General features: G+C 35.7%; 1 protein-coding gene across 1 annotated transcript in view; it reads left to right on the forward strand.

Annotated features, from left to right (window-relative positions):
• The window catches only part of EPHA3 (EPH receptor A3), a 542,876-nt gene extending 532,733 nt beyond the window's left edge, over nt 1–10,143 (forward strand). The window contains exons 16-17 of the mRNA XM_006864655.1: nt 6,605–6,760; nt 10,038–10,143. Coding sequence (XP_006864717.1) covers nt 6,605–6,760; nt 10,038–10,143 — 262 coding nt within the window. The remainder of the gene's footprint in view (nt 1–6,604; nt 6,761–10,037) is intronic.
• Nucleotides 10,144–17,010: the final 6,867 nt, after the last annotated feature.

Consider the following 17,010-nt stretch of genomic DNA (forward strand, 5'->3'; position numbering starts at 1 on the left):
ATATCTAATTTATAAAATGTTATATTTATACTATAGAATATTCTAGATAGGTTGAAGTAAAGAATATGATTGGTTTATAAATTAATGTACTGCCTCCTTTCGTGTTCTATTTTAATTTTTTAAAAACTTCTGAGAGTTAAAAGGAAACCATAGCTCATAAATGCACATTATAAAACTCTAAAATTCTCATTTATATTTCAAACACTTGAGGTAAAAAGGAGTGAAATTGTTTATTAGAAAAAAGGTTGAAATAAATTCTTCACTCTCATCTGTCCCTTACTTCACAAATGATCATGGTAAGGAGGGAATTAATTTTTGCTGTATATCTTTCACAGAGTGAAAAAAAGAGAGAGAGAGAGAGATGAAAGATGACATATTGTCATTTTTCTCCCAAAGCTTAGCATTAACATTATATACATTATCAAGTTTTTGAAATTTGATAATTTTCACTAAGTCAATAAAATAAAATAGTGTACATTTTTCTTATGTGCTCTTAACAACAACATACTGTTCTGGGGCATAATATAGATTTGCTAGAACCTGGTGTGGCACTGTAGGATCAGCACCAGATGGCAAACCACAAGGTCAGCAGTTCAAACCCATTAAACTACTCCTTGGAAAACATATATAGAGTTGCTATGAATCTTAATTGACTTGATGGCACTTAATGACAACAATGAATCTTAAACTCACAGTTAATCATGGGCCTTGTATGTTAGAGAGTGAATTGGAGAGACCTCAGAAGTAATAGTACCAACCTCCCAAATTAAAATTAGGTCTTTTTTTTTTGGTCTTGATTGTACTTTGATCCAAGCAATAAACATAAAAACTCAGTTGGGGTCACTCTAATCTCTAATCCGCATGTCCTGTTCTATTTCAACTTGCTTATGCTAGTTTTCTTTAATTTTTTTTAATATGGCTTTATTTTGAGTTAGAAAATACAAGCCATTATGAGTTGAAAACAAACAAAAAAAAGTTGAATTTTACTATTAGACACACTTCATAAATATTCTGAATAAATGTCCTGGGATTTGGTCCTTCATACTTTTAAAGTGAAGAGGTGGTGGTGGTGGTGGTGGTGGTGGTGTGCCGTGGAGTCAGTTCCAACTCATAATAACCCTGCATAGGGTTTCCGAGGCTGTAAATCTTTATTGGAGCAGAAAGCCTCATCTTTCTGAAGTGAAATTATCAGTAGTTTCGAACTGCTGACTGTGAAGTTAACAGCTTTACTCATAACCACTACACTACCAGAGCTCCTTGAAGTGAAGAGGTAGAGTTTGCAAATGTATGGCTTCTTCATTTAAAGTATGAGCTCTACCATATATCCTAGTAGACATCCAAAAGTTGTTATTCGTACATAAAGTGCAATAAATACTAAACCAAACACTTCAGTATTGCCCATTATGACTTATAGTGCCTTTTATTAACGCTTGAACTTTTCCTTTGAGTTTCTGAGAATAAATATTTATGGGCACAGGAAGTCTCATCTTTCTACTGCAGAGCAGCTGGTGGATTTGAAATGCTGAACTTGTTATTAGCAGCCCAATGCTTAATCCACTGCTGTACCAGGAATACTCATAAAACTCCATAAAGTTTAATAATGTCTGGATAGTTTGTTTCATTCTCATTATACTTTTTCTAATAGTATTATTGGTATTAGAATCTAATAGTGTCAACTTAGTTTCTAAAATAAGAATAAATGCATTTCAATATCTTTTTCATTTGTTTTGGTATCTTCTGACAATTCTAAATCTTGCATTTAAATTCCTGATGTTGTGGAGTTCATTTAGGCATATTAATTCATTTTAAGAATATAGGGAAACATGATGTTCTAGTTTTAAAATACCTAATGGTATGGGTTATTGAAATAATTCTGAAAAGTTTCAAGAAATGAAGATACAAATAAACTCCTACTATAATATAACAAGGAGTCCTCCTGTGGCGCTAAGGATAAGCACTGTACTGGTTCAGTCAATGGTTCAAACCCACTAACCACTCCTTGGAAACCCTATATAGGGTCGCCATGAGTCAGAACTGACTGCACAGCACACAATACACAATAGTAACAACAATGAACAAAACATGAAACATTATATGTTCATGTAATATAACATTTTCATGTAACAAACATTTGTTACAACAATGTAACAAAACATGAATGATAAATCTCAAAGAGTAAAAATATGAAAGTGTTTTCCAAATCATAAAAAAGGTTAGATTATGATAAATACAATTTTGATGTGAAGAGGATGCTTTATTTCAATAACTAAACAAAAATTATGGAAGGCAGAATATCATATCCTTTTAGGAGCATTGGCTATTGAATTAATGTTAGCATATAAAAGGTATGAGTATTCCTAGGCAGTCCCTGATAATGCTTCCTTTACTGGGTTGTTGCCTTATTATGTGCATAATTGTTAAGTGCCTTCAAGTTGGTTCCAATTCATAGCAAACCCAGTGTAGTGTTTGAGAGGAGCAGCTGGTGGGTTTAAACTGCTGACCTTGCAGTTTGAAATACAGTGTTTATCCTGCAGTACCATACCAGGAGTCCATATTGTTGTTGTTGTTGTTGTTATGTGCCGTGGAGCCGGTTCCGACCCATAGCGACCCTGTACAGGGTTTCAGAGTATGTAAATCTTTACGGGAACAGAACGCCTCATCTTTCTCCCACGGAACAGCTGGTAGTTGAACTGCTGACCTTGTGGTTCACAGTCCGATTCGTAACCACTACACTACCAGGAGTCCATATACATATACATAATTGTTCTTGTAGTTTAGTGCCTTGTAGTCGGTTAAGACTCACAGGGACCATGTTTATGGTTTACAAATAGCATCTGGTGGATTTGATCTCCTGACCTTGCACTTCAAACTGACCTTGCTGTTCAGTGGGAACTAAGATTGCGTCACTGTGGGTTAACACACTGGACTACAAAGTCATTTGAACTGTAAGGTCGGCAGATCAAGTTCACCATCTGCTCCTTGAAAAGCCTATACAGTGTTGCTGTGGGTCGGAACTAACTCAATGGCACTTAACAACAACAATAGCAGCACCACACCAGGATTCTATGTACATAATGTTGTTGTTGTTAAGTGCCATTAAGTTGGTTCTGACCCATAGCGACCCTGTATAGGGTTTCCGAGGAGTGGCTGGTGAGCTTGAACTGCCGACCTTGCAGTTCAAATGGCTTTGCAGTCTGGAGCATTAACCACAGCACCCCACCAGGACTCCATAATATATAACTAAAATTCTCACCTTTTTTTTTTTTTCCAAAAGATAAAAAAGTTAATTATTTACCCAGCATTTTGTATAAACTTAAATGTACTATATTAAAAACTTTAACCATGCCTCTACTACCTTATCCACATCTACTACTACCTTATATCAGAATAATGAATAGCTAACAGGTAGCACTTCTTATGTGTCAGTAGTATTCATGTGTTCATTTATTCTTTATAATATCTTTGTGAGATCTGCATCATTGTTATCATCCTCATTTAACAAACGAAAAATCAGACAGGATGAGTTAATCATTCAATGTCATATAGTTCATATGCAGTACAGCCAAGATTAAACCCAGGCTTTATAGTTCTAGTATCTGTACACTTAATTAACAGTTATACTACATAATGTATAAACATCAAAGTAGCAACATCATGGGTCCCAAATAACTTATGAGAAAATAGGAAAAATGAATTATATATGAAGTTTCACCTACCTAATATGTTGTTGTTAGGTGCCATCAAATCAGTTCCAATTCATAGCGACCCTGCATAGTATTTACAAAGAACAGCTCATGAGTTTGAGCAACTGACTTTGTAGTTATCAGTCCAGTGTTTATCGACTTGGACATAAAAAATAATTTGTGTCTTAATTTCTGAGTTTCACAGATGGTTTACTCTTAACTACTCATCTAAATGTTGGTAATTTGAACCAATCCATCAGCAGCATTGAAGAAAGTTCTGCTGAGCGGTTTCCATGAAGACTGACACCAAGAAAACCCTATGGAGCAGTTCCACTCTTTAACACACAGAGTCGTCATGAGTTGGATTTTACTGCATGGCAATGTGTTGGATTTTTGGTTCAGTTAATACCAACTCTGCTTTCTTTTTCCTGAGGGAACTCAGATTATAATTTAAGCTTTCTAACTTTTCCTTCCATATCTACTAAAGGGCAGTGTCAGGCTGCTAGCTTCAAGGTCAGCAATCCATAGCTACCAGCCGTTTGGTGGGTGAAAGACGACCTGCCCTAGTGAAGATTTACAGCCTCAGAAACCCTGAACAGGCTCACTATGAGTCAGAACAGACTCCACGGCACACCACCACAACCACCATCAATTGTGTAGGAGAGTTCTGGTGTGGTGCTGTGGGTTAATGCCCTGGACTGCAATGTTGGGTTGAACTGTTAAGGTCTGCCGTTCAAGCTCACCATTGGCTCCTGGGAAACCCTATACAGGGTCGCTATGGGTCAGAACTGACTTGATGACATGTAACAACAGCGTCAGTTAACTAATGGTGTGAGGATTATGTCTATTCTGACATACCCCATTTGAACAGAGTAGAATGGCATACCATACAATTTTCAAGGCTGTGAACTTTCAGAAGTAGATCTCCGTTTTCTTTCAAGGCACTTCTGAGTGGGTTTCAGATATCAACTTTTAGATTAGAAATGGAGTACTTAACTTTGTGCCACCCAGGGACTACTGGGTATGAGGATTTAAGGCCCTTCTTATCTGTGAAATACACTTTGCTTGGTGCTTGGTACATTTGAAGTGCTCCTGAGTGTTCAATATAATCGTTGTTGTTGCTGCTAAGGAGTTCTGGTATTGCACTGTAGAATAAGTACCAAACTGCTATCCATAAGGTCAGCAGTTCAAATCTACTAGCTACACCTCAGAAAGCCTATACACGGTCCTTCTGCATCTGAACCAATTTGAAGGCACTTAAAAAAAACAGTTGTTATTAATCATCTGAAAACAAGAGTCTTATTAAGTACTTTATGTTGAATCTCCTTTTCTTAGGAGAAAATAGATTTAAAAAACCCCCAAAAAACAGAACCATCAATGATCCACCTAGAAACTGGTTCCAATTCTTTGAGCCAAAGGGAAAATAAAATGATCACTAATTGGACTGCTAACTAAAAGATCTATGGTTCAAACCTACCAACCACTCCTTGGAAACCCTATACAGGTTTATGAGTTGGAACTGATTTGGCACCACTTAATGACAACAGTGAGCTGAAAAGCAACAAAACCCCAAAGACTGCTTCGTTTGACTCTTCAGAGATTCAAAAGTGGTCTCAACTTTTACATTTCATCTATTCTTTTGAATAAGCAGATCTTGTTGGTGGTCTGAAGTTTATGATCAGGTCAATAGGTTTTTAAAACAATTCTGTTGTTGTTGTTGTTAAGTGCCATCGAGTCGGTTCCGACCCATAGCGACCCTGTACAGGGTTTCCGAGGGTGTAAATCTTTACGGGAGTAGAAAGCCTCATCTTTCTCCCGCAGAGCGGCTGGTAGTTTCGAACTGCTGACCTTAAGGTTCGCAGCCCAATTCGTAACCACTACGCTACCAGAGCTCCTTAAAACAATTCTAGAAGGCCCTTTTTAATGCTGGTTGAATTGTGCAACACTTATCAGTGTATATGTGGCGCTGTGGGTTTATGTGCCAGACCGCAAAGCCGTTTGAACTGCAAAGTCGGCAGTTCAAGGTCACCAGCTGCTCCTCGGAAACCCTATAGAGGGTTGCTATGGGTGGGAACCGACTCGACAGCACTTAACAACAACAACAACATACCTATAAATGGAGTCCTGATGTGGTACTGCAGGATAACATGCTTGACCACAAGGTCAAGTTTGAGCCACAAGGTCAGTGGTTCAAACCCACCAGCCATTCCTCAGAAACCCTATATAGAGTTACTGTGAGTCGGCACCACCTTGATGACATTTAACAACAACATTGATCAATCAATCGATCTATCTTATGTCATAAACTCCATTTGATGTTGTCAGCTATGCAAAATTTTCATTGTTCCTAATCTACATATTTCTGCCTTTTTAAATTTTTATTTGTACTGATATTTTGATATTATTTAAATCTGTGCTAACATATCCTACTATAAGTATAGTTTAGATTGTTAAAACCATTTTTCAGACAGCAACCTGTTAAATAGCTACAAATGAACTTCCAATAGGCAGTATTTAATTTTGGGAAATGAATCCATCTCCAAAACATGCAGCAAAGTATTGGATATGTCATGTCTGCTATAAGTATAGTTCAATTACTACCATCTTTGCTAATGGTTAGACAAATTAAATTATAATAAAATACATATGAATGTATTTGTACTTTTCAGTGGCAGTATTTCTCTGATTTTAAAAGCAGTTGTGAGTGGAGCAGTAGAGAGTACTCAGACAAGGTGATTACACAGTATTCCTCCAAACTTCCTGCTTGAACAGAGGAAGGCTTCCTGGCAGATAAATTCCACAAATAAATAGGGACACCACATGAAGCCTGGACGTTCCTGCTGTGTTGGTGTCAAATTTTGACACACAGCCACTTTGCTGACTCCTTATCTCTATCCCTTTGATGTTTTCATTTTGTGCAGGCCATCAAACCTTCTTCTGGACCAAAGCAATGTCGACATCACTACCTTTCGCACTACAAGTGACTGGCTTAATGGTGTTCGGACAGCACAGTGCAAAGACATCTTCACGGGCGTGGAGTACAGTTCTTGTGACACCATAGCCAAGATTTCCACAGAGTAAGTAAAGATTTTATTAAGATTGAATGATTCTAAACTTTCTAACAAATTTAAACATTTTGGATAAATATGTTTTAAAATGTTTAATTGGACCTCTGATGTATTTATTGTCTCCTCTAATCACTGTTCTGGAGTCTTGATGTGGTACGGTGGGTTAATGGGCTGGAATGCAAAATTTGTCTGAACCCCAAAGTTGGTGGTTCAGACTTACCAGTCCCTCCTCAGAAACCTTATACAGGGTTACTATGGGTCAGAAGCCATTCGACGGCACTTAACAACAACAGCAGTTGCTGTTTTGGACCCTGGGTTTCTTTGTGAATCATACCTTGTATCATGATGTGTCTTCCTCCCTCCTTGACTCTATGCCCTTCTGCAGATAGATCAGCATATACCTACACCCACAGATCCAAGACACTAATTTAAAAATAACTAGAGATAGAGTCCTAAAGTCCTGGTGTAGCGATGCAGGAAAATGCACTGCATTACAGGGTTTGAACCACATATCCGTGGTTTGAACCACTGACTCAACCATACTTAACAACAGAAATAGAATAATGATTATTGTCTGCCTTAGTCTTTATTCACAAGGAACAATAGTTATGAACTGGAAAGTACAGAGCTAGAAGCCATATTCTTCATCTGTCTGTGGATGAGAGTACATTCGACTTCACTTTTGACGTGACAACAGCACTTTTGCACAGTGACTTTTTCTTCATTCACATACAGAGAAAATTAGCATATTCTATTGGGACACTGTTTCTGTTTTCTCCACCATTTTATTTTTTAATCTTATAGATAGGAAAAAATGGAAGAAACAGAAAAAAGTCAGGGAGTCATAAAAATACAATATAGAACTTAAAGAAAGAAGAAAAAAAGAAAGAGTGAAACTCTATTGAAATTTGTTCTGTTTTCACCCTCAAAACTCATGATCTGACTTTGGTATAGCATGGGTACAAGTGAGGAAATGTTCTTCCTTTTAAAGATAGAGCTATAATATATAAAAAAACAAACAAAACAAAATTCTATCGTAAGTACATCCTCAGAAAGCAGGGAGAGCTATAAACCTAAAAGGTATATGTTAGCAACCAATCATGGACAGGGTGCAAGCAAAACCAGGTATAATTTCATCCCATTGTGCATGGGGTCACCATGAGTTGTGGTTGACTCTGAGATAAGTAACAGCAACTCAAAGTGAAGAGTCAGTTACATGGGGAGAGTGGTAAGCCTGATGTCATGATACTTATCTATTTGCCTTTCTAGTGAAGGGGAAAGCAGCTAAAAATAAAAGAGGACCCCAAGCAAGATACAAATTGTCCATACAGAAGCTAACAGCTCCTTGAATGACAACAAGGAGGAAATCTTCAAGTTATCTGGAGCTTCACTCTTAGTCCACATGATTAACATGCAACATGGTCTTGACTGTTGTGCTGTTGTTAAGTACCATCAAATTATTCTGATTATAGAAACCTTGTATGAGGTTTCCAAGGAGAAGCTGGTTAGCATCACTTGTGGTGAGCAGCCAAGTGCTTATCCTCCAGCACTACACTATGTTAATTAAGTGGCACATGCTAAAATAATCTGTAAATTACTTCCTAAAGACTAACCTATTACCTATTAAACACCTTTACTACTTGGATTCTCATTCCTTAAGGAATTAGACAATATCTCAGCAGTTGAACTAAGTTTTTCATATCTTTCTTTATGATTGCTATAAATAAACACAGGAATGATTGTGAGGATGGCACAGATGTCTCAGTGTTCCCTTCTGTCATCCATAGAGTTGACAACTAGATGTCACCTAACAACAGCAACATAAAGAAAAAACTTCTGTGTGTATTGGTGTGTGTTTTATTTATCAATTTGTCTGAACCTCCTTGATAATTGATACTTTACTTCCCTGGAAAATATGTTTTGGACAATTAATTATTATTTTAGTAAATGTACATTGAACAGGGTGCTGTTATTAAACAGAGTACAAAGCAGACAACTATGCCTGCTCATATGGAGTTTACCTTCTAGTGGCACAAGATAAAGAATAGAGAAAATCATTTAGAGAGGAAGGCAATAATTAGGATGGTGATAAGTGCTTCGGAAAAGCACAGAACAAGGAAGGGGATAGGAAATGCAGATATGTATTTGCATTTTACCATATTAAAAAGGTAGGTCAGGGAAAGTCTCATAAGGGAGTGGTATTCGATGAAAGACTTGAATGAGTTGAAGTTATGGCATAGTTAATAGAAGCAAGAATAGTTAATTTTGCACATATTTCTCTAAGTCATTTTTACCTATTTGATAGTCCTTTTGGAATTATAGTCACTTGTATGATACCTGGTTTCTGATTTTGAACAATCTGAAAATTAATATCCATGATAAATAAAGATATATAGTTCTCATGTTTTCTTTCTTTGAAAGAATACTGATAAACTTTATTCTTTAAAGAGATTGTTCCAATTATGTATGACTGCTTAACAGACTGCCCCAAAACTTAGAAGCTAAAACCACAATTTACTACTCATTACAACATTGTGGTTTAAGACTTTAAGCTGGGGTAAACGATTGTTCAACTCTAGTGTTGTTGTTAACTGAAGCTCACAGGTGGGCTGATCTGGTATGGAGGGTTCACGATAACTTCATTCATATAGCCTTTCCAAACCATGGTCTCAGGGTAGTCAAATGTCCTATATGACAGTTCCAGTATCTTAGAGCGTTTCAAGAGATAAAAAATTAAAGTTAACAGATTCTTGAGTGAAAAATAAAAAAAACTATGTCAAATGTAGACTTGAGAGCAGAAACTAAATCAGTGTCACATCTGACTCAGTTTAAGCAGGGCAAACTCCAGAACTGCTGATCGTTTCCTGAGTTGGCCCTGCCGGAACTGACTGGAGATTCAAAGGGAGGGGATAAAGCCCTGCAAAAAATCAGTAACCATTTGTATGCTTCTGCAGAATGCCATTGTTGTTGTGAAGTGCCTTCCAGTTGTTTCCAACTCATAACAACTATGTATAGGGTTACCAAAAAGTAACTGTTGAGTTTGAACTTCCAACCTTGCCGTTCAAATGGATCTTTTGGTCCAGTTCTCATCCTACAGCATCAAACCAGGACTCCACAGAATAAAGTTGTATTGATCAGAATATAATACTTTATAATGCAAATATCAGAAAATTGTATCCAACACACTGGCTATATGAGTGTGAAAATATTATTAGTTGGGAACCTTCTATTGATATCATCTGTAACGTACTATAATTCTCAGCAGATATTTTCTCTTTTTGTACAGTGACATGAAAAAAGTTGGCGTCACTGTGGTTGGACCACAGAAGAAGATCATCAGTAGCATTAAAGCTCTAGAAACACAATCAAAGAATGGTCCGGTTCCAGTGTAAAGTGCTCCTTCGCGCTGAAGATGGTGGCTGTGGAGGATGCAACATCACAGATGATAATGTTGGTGATCCTGGTGAAAGTTCCAGACCCATTAGACACTCAGATAATGAGTACAAATGCCTTAAAATGAAATAGAAAAACTCTTTATTTTCCCCTATCATTTAGTGGATGTGTGGGTGGGAGTATGTTGTTTTGTATTTGCTTATTATGCTAGAGAATGGATTAAATAACAAATTCTTCAGTGTGAAATGGAGAACTAACATAGAGCCATTGATCACAAACTACCATAAAAACAAAACAAATGGAAGAACAAAAGTGTGGCTTTTTTTAGTAATAGCCACAAAAGAAAAGACTTGCAATATTTTTATACACAAAAGAAATCTGCAACAGGTATTTTCTTTCTTTTAAAGCAAACAAAACAGAGGGATTCGTACCTCAAGCTATCTGGCCATATTTACTACCTTTTCATTGTATTATTCTCTTATATTTGTTAAAAGTATATAGAGATGAAGTAGTTGTTTTAAGTACTACACATTTTTAAATTGTTAGCTTCCTTAAGTATTACCATGTAAAAATGTGTCTTTTATTTTTTTTAAAGCAAATGCTTATTTATTTTGTTTTGTTTTGTTTTATATTTATGCCTTGATGATTTAATTTGGATTTGCTACAGCCAAGTGCCAAAGGCTTTCTCAAATTGTCAGTACTAGGAAACATGATTAGCTAAACATAGAGAATGATGGCTTTGTTTCCAGATTTTTTGACCCATCTACTCATATGCATCCATAGGAAAAAACCACCCCCTTTCCCTGTTCATATACTAACCAAATCTTTCAGAGTCAGAATTATTTCATCCATTTTTTCTCTCTCTTCATTAAGTACATACAGTATGCTCCTAAATAAGTGTAATATGCCAGCTTGTATGCAATGGATTCTCAACCAGATGACATACCTGCTCTGTTCTGGTGCTTAACAAACCATCAGCCCCCTCCATTTTTGAAGGATCCATTGAGAGTTCCTGATGAGAGAATTGCTACATTGGAATACTATTTATATTGTAGCTTGACCAATACACCAATGCATGAATGAAGAATCACTTGCTGCCTGGCTTTAAAAGACAGAGTATCTTTGTTTTAATATGCTAAAGTGTTTATAGGAAATGAAGGTAACTGAACTATTTACATACATCACTGGGGCTTGGGGTCAACTAATTAAACATTGTGGTCATCAGTATCAGGTACTATTATCTTTAAGAGTCTTCCACTGAAATGGTAATTTTGCTGTAAGATTTATGCTTATAAGCATTGAATATTTTTACATGTATTGAGAATACCAACTTAAAATATCCAGTCATCTGGAAAATAATAAGAGTATTTAGGCAGTGAAGAAATCTCTCACATCAGGAATTTATACTTACTATTTCATAGAAACCAATTCTGAACATATATAGTAATATTTGTAAGAATTCATCTGGTGAAGAAATATTTACTAACATATTCTAAAGCAGTGTATTAACTGGATCTCATGGGCTAATCTTTCAGACTACAAAATCATATGAACAGCAAGGTCAGTGGTTCAAAATCACCAACTGCTCCTTGGAAATCCTATACAGGTTCGCTATGGGTCAGAATCGACTCCATGACACTTTAACAACAACAACATACTCTTTCTAATGCTAATATAGTGATCATTTCATGGGTTCAGGAAATGCATATGACACAAGAATAAAATGGATAAAACAATGTTATAACCTATATTTTTTTATGCAAAAGAGAACACTGATGAAATACTCTCCACAATCACAGTTTGAAATTCACAAATCCTAATCTGTTGCCATGAGTTGCCCACTCCATGGCACTTGAAAACAACAAAATCTGTTGCAAATTTACTCAAGTGTAAGTGTACTGATGCTTAAATTGTCTCCCTTCAGGTATGAAATTGTTTCTCATATTCTGGAAATATTTCTTTTAGTCAAATCAACCGACTAGAATCCTCTGCTGGATAAACAGCAGCATAAACTTAAAATAAAAGATATATGGTATTATAAAATTAACCACAGAATTTACTTAAACCTGATAGCAAGTGGTAATTTTTTTATTTTGTGTTGTCATTAGTTAAATTGACATTTAAACCTGACTGTGACCTCATTTTCTCCCAGACCTGTGTTTACTATTTCAGGTACTATTTTAAGCATGCTTAACAACATCTGTACATTTCATAAACTCACTGAAGTTGAGGATTTGTTGAATCTATTTCATTTATTTTGGCTGTTTTTCTTCTGAATGTAGAGGTTGCATACATAATATATTACTTTCCATACTTCAATACTTTTCTACCAGACCACTTATAAATTTACTTTACACAGTTTTTACCCTGTACATATGTAAACATAACAATGTATGATTCTAAACTGTGGAGTAGAGGTACTAGAATGCTTGTGGCCATCTCTTTGTACAGGAATTGCATTGACTTCCAATAAACATGAAACCACAACTCCTTCATGATAATAGGTACCATATTATCTGTTTTATATTTCAAGTTTAATTTACATATATTATTTATTTCTGTTAACTTACCCAGTGTATCCAGTATTAAGCAACAATTAAGTCATGTATAAATGTGATATCATTAGCAATATGTATTTACTTTAAACTTGTATTTTCAAAACATTATTCATTTAGTTTATGTTGTGCAATTGTAGATGGCCTCTTACTAATGTAAAATGATTTGTAGTGGAAACATTTATATTTTTATAATAAACATAATGAAAATATTTTTTACAGATTGGAATACAGAAGTGCTCTTTTAAAATTTTTAAAGTTATTATGAAAATATGTGTTTATTTAAGTACAAAAAATAATGAAATTTATATGTCACTAAAATGCTTATGGTTTAGTTTTGTGTATTTTTTACCCTCTAATAGTAAGAAGGGGCCCATGTTATGCATTTCACATTTTTTTACAATACAAATCTCATTGTCAATAAGCTAGAAAAATACCAGTATGCTTAATGTACACATCTGTAATGAACAATTATTTTTTGTTTATCAGAAACAACAACAGCAATAAAAAACCAGAAAATTCACTTAAGTAAAAAAGAATTGAGACTGAAAAGTCTGTAGATGACTTTCCTAGATGAGAGATCAGGAGTCCAAACTATGTCATCAAGACTAAGTCTGTCATTCACTTCTCTCTACTTTTTTCATGGCTAGCTTGATTTGCAATATATATATTTTTACAAGATGGAAACATTGCTCTCATTTATATAATTCTGCATAGTAATTCCTCTAAAAGAGTTACTGTCTCTCAGTTGTTCCAACAGGAATATTGGTACTTTAATTGGGTTATAAGCCCATTATGAATCTCTTTGTAGGAATGGATTACTCAAATTGGCAAGAATTCAGTCATGTGATTTTTCCTACACATAGTATATGGGGTCAAGTGGAATTGATAGACTACAGAGATTAAGGGGGAGCAGAATGAATCAAAATACTGCTTATTACTAAAGAGGGAAGGATACTAGACAAGTCAAATAAAAGAAATACAGATGAAAAGCCAACAACCAAGGCTACAGGTAAAACTCTAAGAAATACCTTATATTTTGTAAAATTGTTTTTGTTAAGTGCCATTGAATTGGTTCCTATACATAGCGACCCTATATAGGGTTTCTGAGAAGTGGATGGTAAGTTTGAACAGTCAGCCTTGTGGTTCAAAAAACCTTTCAGGCCATTGGCCACAACAGGACTTCATATTGTAAAGCAAGATCTTATTTATTTGAGGTCTACTTACAAACAATTAATACACATGGAAGAAAAGGAAAATTTAGCATAATATAAGACTAAATAAGTTTAGTGATCAAAATGCCCATAGAGGTGGAGTGACTCAAGAAAATCCACAAAACAGGTCAAATTTGAGATTGTCTTTATGATAGTAGAATTTGATCATGTTGAGTAGACCACAGGGTATATTTTTAGAGAAGATAGCAGCAAAATAAAGGGAAAAAGGCAATATAACAGTTATTATTTCAATGTAAATGTGTTTAGCACCATCATCAGAATGCCATTTTGTTATCACCATTTATAGGTCATCTCATTAAATTTGTACAACAATTCTGTAAATACATTTTTTCCACTTTTAATAGATAAAGTTCAGAATGGCCAAGTCACCTGTCCCTGGTCACCCTGTTTTTCAAACTGGACTCTTTTTACTCTGTGGTTTGTTCTTTTATTCTCTTGATAATATTTTTACCCTAATAACTAAAATGCTCTGTGCACACTGACAGTGGTAATTAGCAAAAATTATTTTAAGGAAAAATGGTAGTTTAAATAGACAGTACAATCTTGGAAATCTATTTTGGAGTTCTAGGCATGCCTTTTATAAACAACATAAAAGTCGACTCTACACATGGACCTTAACAGATGGAATGCACAGAAATTAAATTGACTACATCTGTGGAAAGAGACGGTGGAAAAGTTCCGTATCATCAGCCAAAACAAGGTCCGGGGAAGACTGTGGAACAGACCATCTATTTCTCATATGCAAATTCAGACTGAAGCTAAAGAAAATTAAAACAAGTCCATTTAGCCAAAATACAACTTTGAATATATCTCACCTAAATTTAGAGCTCATCCGAAGCACATATTTGATGAACTAGACGCTAAAATCTGAAGCAGACACTAAAGACCAAAGACCAGAAGTGTTGTGGGATGACATCAAGTACATCATATAGGAAGAAAGCAAAAGGTCACTTAGAAAAAAGAAAGAAAGGAAAACACCAAAATGTATATCAGACTCTTCTGATATACATTTCTCTGAAACTTGCTCTTTAGCATAGAGATGTTAAAGCAAACAAAAGAAATGAGGAGGTAAAATAACTGAATAGATCATTTTAAAGGGGAGCTTAAGAAGACAAAGTCAAATATTATAATGAACTGTGCAAAGATTTAGAGTTAGAAAACAAAGAAGTGCACTCACCATTTCTCAAACTGAGGAAACTGAAAAAAAAATTCAAGCCTCAACTTGCAATATTGGAGGATTCTATGAGTAAATGCATTCCAAAGAGAGGATGACATTGAAGAATTCTACCAATTTCTAAAGTCTGAAATTGATCAAGCATGCAATGAAGATGTGTTCATAATTACTGGCAATTGGAATGCAGAAGTTTGGAAACAAATAGGATGGATCAGTCGTTGGAAAATACGGCCTTGGTGATTGAAACGATGCTGGAGATCACATGATTTTTACAAGATCAATGAATTCTTCATTACAAGTATCTTTTCTAAACAGCTTAAGAGACAACTATACACTAGGACCTCACCAGATGGAATACACAGAAATCAAATTGATTATGTCTGCGGAAAGAGACAGTGGAAAAGTTCCAAATCATCTGGCAGACTCTGGAACAGACCATCAATTGCTCATATGTAAATTCAAGCTGAAGCTGAAGAGAATGAAAACAAGTCCATGAGTGCCAAACTATGACCTTGAATATATCCCACCTGAATTTAGAGATTGTCAGAAGAACAGATTTGATACATTAGACACTAAAGACCGAAGATCAGAGTTGTGGGGAGACATCAAGAACATCATACAGGAAGAAAGTAAAAGGTCATTAAGAAGAAAAGCAAGAAGGAGAAGACCAAAATGCACATCAGAAGAGACTGAAATTTGCTCTCCAGAATAGAGATGCTAAAGCAAATGGAAAAAGTGAGAGGAGATACAAGAGCTGAACAAAAAATTTCAAAGGTCAGCTCGAGAAGACAAAGTCAAATATTTTAACAAAATGTGCAAAGACCTACAGTTAAAAAATCAAAAGGGAAGAACACACTCAACATTCCTCAAGCTGAGGGAACTGAAGAAAAAATTCAAACCTCAATTGCAGTATTGAAGGATTCTAAGGAGCTCTGGTAGCGTAGTGGTTACGAATCGGGCTGTGAACCTCAGGGTCAGCAATTTGAAACTACCAACTGTTCCACAGAAGAAAGATAAGGCTTTCTACTCCTGTAAAGATTTATAGCCTTGGAAACCCTGTATAAGGTCACTATGAGTCAGAACCGATTCCTCGGCACGTAACATGGACAAAATATTGAATGATGAGGAAAGCATCAAAAGAAGCTGGAAGGAATAATCAGAGTCATTATACCAAAGAGAAATGGTCTATGTTCAATCATTTCAAGAGGTAGTATATGATCTAGAGCCAATGATCCTGAAGAAAGAAGTCCAAGGTGCATTGAAGTCATTGGCAAAGAACAAGTCACCAGGAATTGATGGAATACAAATTGAATTCTGTCAACAAAGTGATGCGGTACTCGAGGCACTCACTCATCTATGCCAAGAAATGTGGAAGAAAACTACTTGGCCAACTGACTGGAGGAGAGCTGTATTGGTGCCCATTCAAAAGAGAGGTGACTCAAGTAAATATGGAAACCAATGGAAAATATCATTGATATCTCATGCAAGTAAAATTTTATTAGAGGTAATACAGAAATGGCTGCAACCATACATTGACAGAGAACTTTCAGAGGTTCAAGCTAGATTCAGAAGAGGATGTTGAATGGAGGGATGTCATTGCTCACAGCAGATGGATTTTGGCTGAAAGTAGAAAATACCAGAAAGATATTTACTTATGCTTTATTGACTATGCAAAGGCTTTTGATTGTGGAATGTGACAAACTTCGGACAACATTGCCAACTATGAGAATTCTGGACAATTAATTGTTCTCATGTGGAAACTGTACACAGATCAAGAGGCAGTTGTTCAAATAGGGAACACCAAATGGGTTAAAATTAGGAAAAGTGTGTATCAAGGTTGTAGTCTTTCACTATATTTATTCATTCTGTATGTTGAGGAAATAACCAGAGAACCTGGATTAT

The sequence above is a fragment of the Chrysochloris asiatica genome, unplaced genomic scaffold (assembly GCF_000296735.1).
Source record: "Chrysochloris asiatica unplaced genomic scaffold, ChrAsi1.0 scaffold00068, whole genome shotgun sequence".
Classification (NCBI taxonomy): Eukaryota; Metazoa; Chordata; class Mammalia; order Afrosoricida; family Chrysochloridae; genus Chrysochloris; species Chrysochloris asiatica.